Here is a 9,992-nt window from a genome sequence, read left to right as displayed (position 1 = left end):
TTTTTTCTAGGCTTGATTGTGTTTATGGGGGGCAGTCTAACGTGTTAATGCTTCGTTTTTTTTAAAAACGCATTATTTTTCACATAATTTACCTTTATTCCACAACTCTCTGTCCCTTCTCTGAGAAACGGGCTGATCATTTCCTTCTTTTATGAAGCTCCTCCCTCAGAAATAGGCGATGGGCTATGATTGGTTAGCTAGCCCAGTGTGTTGTGATTGGCTAAACCGCCTCTAGCGTGCGTCTAAACGTCCCGCCCTTCACCTCGGCGGCATGTGCTCTGGTTGTATTGTAAACAACTGCATCGTTAATATCTCTTATCAGTTTTAGCCCGATTGAGAAGCAGAGGATATTATTGAAGAGGATCGTGCAGAACCTGTGCAAGCATGGCTTTTAATGTTAGGCCTATGTTTTTTGTTTGTTGTTGTCTCATACTTTTAGATACGCTGTTACTGCTACTGCTTATGTTAGCTTTTAATATACAGTTTTATCGTGATTAAAGCTTTAATACAGTACGGCAACTGCACGCGCATCTATGTTTAATGCTTCTCATAACTATGTGAAAATAAGTGTATAATTGTAACAGTTCATTGTTGGAGGTGAGCTGAATGAGAGAGAGAGAGCGTTGACATCAGCAAACCGCTCACCCACACGACGCCATACACGCTGTCTGCCACGCTGGCTGTCCGTGAAGAGAACACCTCTCCAAAGTGCCAGACGCCATAGAATGTGAGAATTTGCCCACTCAAGTCAGTTACGACGACGAACTGCAATCAGGTCGAAACTCCGATGAGGACGACCAGCATGCAGATGAGCTTCCCTGAGACGGTTTCTGACAGTTTGTGCAGAAATTCTTTGGTTATGTAAACCGATTGTTGCAGCAGCTGTCCGGGTGGCTGGTCTCAGACGATCTTGGCTAGTTTTCTCTTCCTCTTCTCTAAAGCAGCGCAGCATGACCTCACCCCCTTTGCTGCCTTTTCCCGAGGGCGGGGTTTATCTGGGTTTGTGATGTCACGCACTCGGGAAGTAACTTGTTGTAGTCCCTACCAGCCGTTTTTGTAGGCATTAAAGTGCCAGAATTTTAAAAGACGATATCTCCATTTGCATTGAACTTTCAGCTTTGTAACTTTGCAGATATTGTTTATGCTCAAACAGCAACATTAGATACTAAGTAACGTTAAAAAAGTGAAATCGCAATGAACCACCCCTTTAATGTATTTATAATTTATATTAATTTATGTCATTAATATAAAAATTATGAATATACATGTGTGTGTGTGTGTGTTTTGTTGTAAATTCTTCGTGCTAATTTTTATCATCAAATATTAATATGTGAAATTTAATTTAAAAAATACATGCACGTGTATATATGTTAAACAATACTGACAGACGTACTGTATTGTGACTGTATTCTAATCTGGCAACTGAAGAACATGTTATGGGAGTGGCCTTGTACAAGCCCCGCCCTCTGCCCTGTAATGTCCTATTGGTAGGAATGAGAGGGTGGAAACTCACCTCTAACTGTTCCCTCCCAGTTCTAAATGAAAGCCCATTGTGGAATGCACACATTCTCTCTCTTACATGCGTATACTCACACACCCTCACTCTCCCTCACGTATGTTCATCAGGTCCTCTCCTTCCTGTTTTTCACAAGTTCCTGCCTTTTTACTGACGCTAGTGTTCGCAGACTGGAAGGAGTTCAAGCTTCCCAGGAATCCCTTGTTTAGGATTCCTAACTAGGAGGGCTGCACGAAGGAAAGCGCTTTGAAATCTCCCAACAAATGTTTGTTGTGAAGATCGAGCTGACCATGCTTTGGAGCTTATAGGTGTAGCTGACATTGGGGGGGTTGGAAATTTGGCTTTGGATGAGGTGAAGGGGGGGGGGGGGGGAAAAGGAAACCCCATTCACACAGAGATCACCCAGCACAAGACACGCTGAGCCGAGAGTTTTCTCTAGTCCTTGGGGAAAACTAGCTTCACAATTTTCTCCTGATGCAACTCAGGAGGATAAACGTTCCCAGGGTTCCCAAAAGCTGCTGAAACACTTTTAGAAGATTTGGTTTAATTATGGAATCACTGAGGGAATCTATTCTTCATTTAACATTTCAGATGTCAATGTACAAACGAGCCACACTGGATGAAGAGGAGCTGTTGGACACCGGCTCCGATGGGATCTACCACACCTCTACCATGCAGGTGAGAGTTCATTTTTTTAAACTATTTTTATAACTTGTGTTTCTTGATGTATGTGTACTGACATATAAGGCTATCCATTGAGCTAGTGATCATGTTTAAGCCAAACTCTTGAAAAACAACAAATCCTTAGTGATTCCAGTGAAAGACAAGGACAGTGTCTCAAGTTACTTCCTCATGGTTTTCCTGTCAAACATCCACCATGTGTTAGCACTACTGAATGTAGCCTAACTCTTTCCTCATTCTGTTGAAGCTTTTTTTTTACCCGGAAGTGTTTGTTCTATTTGTGTCATGTGAATATGCCTGACACTTCTGTTTACTTCTGATAAGTACATAATTGATTTTTTGATTTGTGTATAAGTCAAAACAAATGCTAGCTGCATTTTTGCTTCACCATTTTTTTATTCTAAATTTTTGCATCACCAGATGCTGATGTTTTTGTTAGTTAGATCCTAATGAGTTTTAAAGCACAAGTAAAACAATGTGCATGAAGATTTAGAAATAATAAACAAGTTGAGTGTTGGCAGTGTTTCCTAGAAGAGAGCCTTTCCTAGCAAGTAGGAAGTTTATCACTGTTGTTATGGGTAAGCTTCTTTCCTAAGGATTCAATGCTTAATTCGATGCCGATATTTCTTAAATGAATGTTCCGGGTTCAATACCACTTAATTTATGTAGACGGCATTTTCTATATGCTATCGATTACCAAAGAGAATAATTGTACTTACAGTAACACACTTACAATGAAAGTAAACAGTCCACTCTTCCAGATTTAAATACAGAAATGTTAAGATCATAGTTGTTAAATGACTCGCATGAAGTATTCAGCTAAAATTATTTTTTGTTATTTGGGATCATCCATTCATTCTTCATTTGAAGTGGGAATTTGATCTGTAAGAACTGGAGCAGAAAGACAATAGTGTTGGGCCCCACCAAAGTTTAATATTGTTGTTGGACACGATCATGTATCATTTTTCCATGCAATATAATATAAAACTTGCACAGTGTTATACAAAATGTTAAAGATATCACTTTCATTAGGAAACACAAAATAAACATTTTACCCTCAAGGACCAGTTCTTTGCCAAAGATCATACTTTGGAGTACGTTTCAGTGTCATTTGCGTCATCTATGTAACATTGCTTATTTGCAGGGATATTTATTTCAGTCTTAACCCTTATTTTCTCATAATGTGATTATCAGGTGGGGCTGCAGCGTGGTCTGGGACTCCGGTGCTGGGCAGAGAAAACCCACACTGAGAGGAAGCTAGTGGTCGTCGTGTGCGCTCTGTCTGTGGCTCTGTTCATTTGTATCATGACTTTGGGTCTGCACTATAAAGAATGTGAGTTGATGGTGCATATATTGCATGCACATGTGTTGTTGGCGTTAATATTTATTGCAGTGTGTGTGTTCAGAATTCAAAATAAATCTAGTGTGTTAGTATGTCAGTTAGTATGTACTAATTTAAAATAACAGTACTTACTTTCTAATGAGCTTTTACATATATTTATACATGTGTGTAAAATTGTACATATAAATGTATTATTAAATTAATAAATAATATAGTAAAATATATATGTAGATAAATTATTTAAAAAGTAATGAAGTTATGTAATATATAATATGTTAATTGTAACATGATTTTACATTAGTAGATAAAATAGTACATACAGTACAAATGTTTATATTATATATATATATATATAGTTTGGGGGAAAAATACGGTAACACTTTCTATGAAGCCCGTGTTTATAATACATTATAAGGGTATTCTTAAGGCATTATAATGAATGCATAATGCATTATAAAAAACCTTATAATATGTTGTATCGTCTCATGAATATTCATAAGAACAGTTTTAATATATTATTATATTTACTTATTTGTGGTTATAGCTTTTAAAAGTATGATGATTTATAACACAATGAACACGTTGCATCCACTTTTACAGTGGATTATATTTCTCATAGTTATAATGTATTATAAGTCTCATATCTTGCCATTTTTCTTATGCTACTTTACTTAAAGCGGTCAAAGACCACTTATAAGTAGTAGTAATAATAATAACAAAAAAAAATTCTCTCAAACAGCCATAAGATCAGATATCAGATCAGATGAATGTGTAATATGACACATTTGCTTTGAACTATTTTTATTGTAATATCAGTTTGATTATTTTGATGGTACCCTTTAAACAGCTGTTGATAAGTGACTCTGCAACTACATATCAACTAGCGGTCATTAGAGTATTAGTATGTCTGCTACTGTAAATATTTGCTAACACTTTATTTTGATGGTCAACCAACAGATAAACTGACTATAAGTGTATTTGCAAGTACGTCGTCAACTTATTCTACCATACTAGATTCTACCATTCTTGAGCATACTAATACTCTAATGAGAGTTAGTTGGCATGTAGTTGCAAAGTTGCTTATAGTCGATTGATTAAGGGGACCATCAAAATAAAATGTAACCAAACACATTAAAAATCTTACTGTTCAAAAACGTTTGACAGGTAGTGTAGGCTGATTATTCTTATAGATTGAAACAAATGTGCTTCAGCCAGAAAAAAGGGTATGAAAAGTGCTCAGAGTCGCTGCAGAAAACAAAAAAATTTAACAACAACAAAAACTGGAAATGTTGCTGGAGACAGGCTTATTGTAAATGCAAACTCATTCTCTGCCAGCAAGAGTGGTAGAACTAGCTAGCGGTTTCTCCAGTAATGGCTGTAATCAAAGCAGCTCTGCTCATGAACGCTACTTTATCAGATCAAATGAAAATGCCATGGAAACTTTTCTGAAGACAGTCAATTCCCTTCAGAGATACATTCATATAAAACACCCGTGCCGTGTTATGATTTTGAACCGTGCGGTGCTCATGTTTATTCAACGAAGTCAAACGGCACAAATAAATCAATGTATGGGAAACACTGGTAATGTATATCGAAATATCGGAAATGTTTAAAAATCATATCACCGTTATTGAAAAAAATTATATCGTGATACATATTGATATTGAATTATTGTCCAGCCCTACTCTTAAACTTAAGTACTTACGTAAGAATGATGTTTTTTTATAATGCATTATGCATTCATTATAATGCCTTAAGAATACCCTTATAATGTATTATAAATACGGGCATCATAGAAAGTGTTACCAAAAATGCTTTGTGTACTACCTTACAGTCTTTGAGATTTCAAGTTTAAGTTTAAATGCCTGAATTAAATCAGGATTTGCTCATAGTCTTTCCTGTTATATTTATCAGAGTACATACTTTTTTTTAAGTTAAGACTGTATATGCTCTGGACCTCCCTTTACTCACTTTTATTGCAGCTCCAAGTTATTATTGCAGAGTGAACTGAATGCCACTTCCTGCTATCCAGCCATCCACTGTTGCCCAACCATGACAAATCATTGTATGAAAGAACAACGACTTTGTGTCAGACTGTTTACCTCCAATTTCCTTAGCCTCCCTCAGGCCTCCAGTTTCTTGGCCTTATCTCTTCAGATTAGGAGCTAGGGATACATCTTTTGGGCCAAATGTTTTTCTTAGAAGAGCTTACAGTGAATCTATTGTAGCTGCATTCTCTCTGCATCCACATGCTGAATAAAAACAGTGCCCTTTAACCCCAATTATTTTCAATATTAAACTTAATACTTGCATCTAGCCTCATTCAATGGAATCCTGCCTAACCTCAAAGCCTCCAGGCCAAAGTGAACACAGACATACGTGCCTGTAAATGAAGTTCTTAACATGTCTGAGAAAATCTTTTCACAGATTAAAATATTGGTGGCTGCAAATGACTAATGTTGTTACGCAGACACAAATATTTGCCATAACAGCTCGCATATCACCCAGATGTGCTAATGACTTTGAGTTAGTATTCAATGAAGAGAAAACACAGTCTCTTGGGTTTAATCGATGGCTCTCCACGGGTCACTGCTAGAGACTCTCTGTGTGGCCTCTTCATTTGATCTGGATTCTGAAAAAATACAGTTCTTTTCACAGAAACCAGATTTTGGCATCAAGCCTTGATAAGTGAATAGTTCCAGAAGGGTTCATGTCCCGGGATTTTCCTCAAAGAGATGTTCAGAGCATATTTATGAGGTGCAGCTTGAATGCAGTATGAGCTACAGCACCGAAAGTGTAGCGCACCAAAATCCCATTTATGATTGCCCTTTAGTGTAAAATACGCTGAGTGAAAGAGACATCGGGAAGACTTTCTTATTTGTTTTGGCAGTTATATGTGAAATAAAAGTATATTTATATATATATATTGTTTTAACAGCACATCCGGGAATGTGCCTGTCAGAGCCTTGTGTTAGTGTTGCAAGTACGGTCTTGGGGGCTCTTGACCGGTCAGTGGACCCCTGTCAGGATTTCTACAACTTTGCATGCGGGGGATGGGTGAGGAAAAACCCGTTACCTGAAGGCAAGTCCCGCTGGGGTCCTTTCAGCAACTTGTGGGAACACAACATGGCCATCATGAGAAACTTATTAGGTAATATTTTTTAATATTTTTTAAATAAAAAAATATGAAAACATTCTCAATTATTTTTAATTTAATTACTTTTTTAATATAATTATTATTTAATTTAATATAATTTTAACTTATTTGATATAATTCATTTTAAATGTTTTTTGTTTATTTGTTTTTTTATTTATTTTCAGTTTTTTTTTATTTGCAATTTACGTATATTTTTCATGCAATCGTTCAGTAAATAACTTATGTCTGAAATGACTCGCGTCCTCTTATTTTTTTATTTTCAATGGGGTCTCAGACTTTTAGAGCCCACTGTACAAATAAAGCAGTAATGATGTTTCATCTTGAAAGGCTCCTACCAACTTCTAGGCTTTGTTTTACTTTGCTTTGAGGGTTCATGAAGATTCTTGTCATTGAACTTTTCTTCATTTGTTAAATTCAGAGAATACCAGCATGACGAGCCTGAGCAAAGCGGAACAAAAAGCCCAGTGGTATTACCAAGCTTGTATGAACGAGATGAAAATTGAAGCACTCGGAGCAAAACCACTTCAGGATCTCATCAATCAGGTGACCTGAGATGCACGCACAAACCTTATTTAACAATATGAAACTCAAAAGATCTGTTGTAAATATATTGGCACTAATGAAAACCTGCTCTTACTCTTATTCTGGGTTATAATTCTTAATAATGGAAGATTGTTTTTCCAGACAGGAGGTTGGGGCTTGAAAGGCCCGTGGGAGAAAGATAACTTCCAGGAGGTTTTACGGACTGTGGCAGCCAATTTCCGAACCTCCCCCTTTTTCACTGTTTTTGTCAGCACAGACTCAAAAAGCTCCAACAGCAACATCATCCAGGTGGGAACACTTACAGTTATATTTTTTTGATCACAATAACATAAATTCTTAAATGTCTAGGGGAACCTCTGCACTGTTTTAGATATCATATTTTGTTTTATGATTGCTGTCAGAATATATTATAACAGGCTTTATATCTTGATGCATGTCACTGTAGCTTAGCTTGTTGAGGGATAATGGAAACGCAGCTGATGCTCCGATTCCTCTTTTTCCACAGGTGGATCAGTCAGGATTGGGACTTCCCTCTAGGGAATACTATCTCAATAAGACAGCCAATGAAAAGGTAAACGTTGTCGTTTATGAACTTGGAAAATGTTCTACTGTGGTCTAAAGCTAGTGTTCTTATTCTTTTGTCAGTATTTAAAAGCATACTTGAACTACTTGGTTGAGCTTGGAATGCTTTTGGGCGGCTCAGAGAAGACCTCTCAGAAGATGATGCAGGAGATCATAGACTTTGAAACGGCCCTGGCAAACATCACAGTCCCTCAGGATGAGCGACGTGACGAGATGAAAATTTACCATAAAATTCAAGCCAAAGAGTTAGCTGTGAGTACTGCTCGGTTACTGTACTGTTGGATTGAAATCTATGATTCTATACTGGTTGGTCATGACCCAAAAATGGTCACATGTCTGTTCTGATGGGGTCGTAGATGGAAATGCTAAATGCAATTAATGAAATTCATAGGTATGGCAAAATGGGACAGTGGTCCAATGGTAGATCCAACTCTACTTGGGCTCAAATTCATCTGTCACTTGGCTGAAAACAGTCAAATTATCCAGATACTAACATGGGCAGATTGCTTGACAATGGATAAACTTTTGTGCCAACTACAAATTATTTGAACAGAAAAATTGTCAGTTTTGCAGTTTTTCTGTTCAACATATACTACCATTCATAAGATATTTTTTCATGTCCTTAAGCAAGCAAATCTGCATTTGTTTGTTAAAATACAGTAAAAACAGTAATATTGTGAAATATTATTACAAGTTTGTATTGTAATATATTCTTAAATGTAATTTATTCCTGTGATTGCAAAGCTGAATTTTCAGCTATAACTCCAGTCTTCAGTGTCACATCATTTTTCTTTGTTGAATAGAATTCAGTATTTACTGTCATTTTTGATCAGTTTAATGCATCCTTGCTAAATAAAGTATTAATTTATTTTTTTGCTTTAAATAAAAAGCATACAGACTCAAACTGGCGTTAAAACAAAACCAGTTGAGAGCCACTAATTTAGATGTTTCCTTCAATGAGAGATACATCTCATATATTGTGATTTATTAAAAAGAGAATAAAATTTTCAGAGCATGCAGTTATGTTTCCTTTGCTGTAGACATAAAAAGCATTCTTTCATTAATTGTCATGTTGCATTTGATATGAGATATCAGTCATGTGTCTGTGCTGTAGACATTGGCTCCTGCAGTAGATTGGATGCCTTTCCTCTCTGCAGTGTTCGCCCCTGTTGCTCTAAATTACTCTGAACCCGTGGTTGTGTACGCTAAAGAATACCTCCAGAAAGTCTCAGAACTCATCAGCAACACCAACAAGAGGTAAGCCAACATTAGCTAGAATTGTGTTGGTTTTTTAGGCTAGTCTATGTAACTGACCTGTATTGTCTGTTAGCTAAGATCAAAGCTAATGTGTCTTCCCCAGCGTATTGAATAACTACATGATCATGAAAGTGGTGCGGAAAATGGTGTCCATCTTAGACCAGAGGTTCCAAGATGCAGAGCAGCGCTTCCTTGAAGTCATGTATGGCACCAAGAAGGTGAGAAATGAAGATCAAGGCTTCTGTCTGTCAGCCCAAGGCACTGCTGCCTCTGAACGAGTCATGTTTCTAGTCTTTATTGCCAATGTAAAATTTGCACAGTCAAAGAAATAGTTCACCCCATCTATCTATCTATCTGTCTGTCTGTCTGTCTACACACACACACACACACACACACACACTGTGTATATATATATATATATATATAAGTATATGTATAAGTTTTTTTTAACCTCAGTTTCTTTGATAAATTGACTTTTGACCTTATGCAGAGTAATACTGCCAAGTTGCAAAAAGCACCATAAAAGTATCATATAAGTGGTCCATATGACTTGTGCACTATATTCAAAGTCTTCTAAAGTCATACGATAGCTATGTGAAATACAATTTGAGAAATGGATACACATTTTTGCCATTATTCTCTATTATTCATCCGTATTATGAAGCTGTCCAATTAAAAAAATCTTATCTGTCATCAATGTCAGGTTTGACATGGAATCCAAGCGGTGGTTGTTGTCATATGACTAACTGTCAAGTCTGAAAATATGAGATATAAGAAGCTATACACTACTGTATTACTGTATTTTTGATCAAATAAGTGCAGTCTTAGTGAGAATAAAAAAATCTGTATTTTTGAAACATCTGTATTTAAAAATGCAGCCTTAGTAAGCTTAAGAGACTTCTTTAAAAAATATT

General features: G+C 36.6%; 1 protein-coding gene across 2 annotated transcripts in view; it reads left to right on the top strand.

Moving 5' to 3' along the window:
* The window catches only part of ece1 (endothelin converting enzyme 1), a 23,951-nt gene that overhangs the window by 6,559 nt on the left and 7,400 nt on the right, over window positions 1–9,992 (top strand). The window contains exons 2-10 of one of the 2 annotated variants that reach the window (XM_016253769.1): window positions 2,108–2,194; window positions 3,392–3,530; window positions 6,478–6,690; window positions 7,115–7,239; window positions 7,381–7,527; window positions 7,745–7,810; window positions 7,885–8,073; window positions 8,936–9,078; window positions 9,182–9,296. In XM_016253769.1, coding sequence (XP_016109255.1) covers window positions 2,108–2,194; window positions 3,392–3,530; window positions 6,478–6,690; window positions 7,115–7,239; window positions 7,381–7,527; window positions 7,745–7,810; window positions 7,885–8,073; window positions 8,936–9,078; window positions 9,182–9,296 — 1,224 coding nt within the window. Of the gene's footprint in view, window positions 1–1,354; window positions 2,195–3,391; window positions 3,531–6,477; window positions 6,691–7,114; window positions 7,240–7,380; window positions 7,528–7,744; window positions 7,811–7,884; window positions 8,074–8,935; window positions 9,079–9,181; window positions 9,297–9,992 lie in introns of those variants that run through there. The other variant, XM_016253688.1, reaches the window with a different exon arrangement.

The sequence above is a fragment of the Sinocyclocheilus grahami genome, unplaced genomic scaffold, assembly GCF_001515645.1.
Source record: "Sinocyclocheilus grahami isolate Dianchi unplaced genomic scaffold, SAMN03320097.WGS_v1.1 scaffold3.1, whole genome shotgun sequence".
NCBI lineage: Eukaryota > Metazoa > Chordata > Actinopteri > Cypriniformes > Cyprinidae > Sinocyclocheilus > Sinocyclocheilus grahami.
The sequence above is the reverse complement of the archived record's forward strand: the minus strand, read 5'-3'. Positions and strand labels throughout refer to the sequence as shown.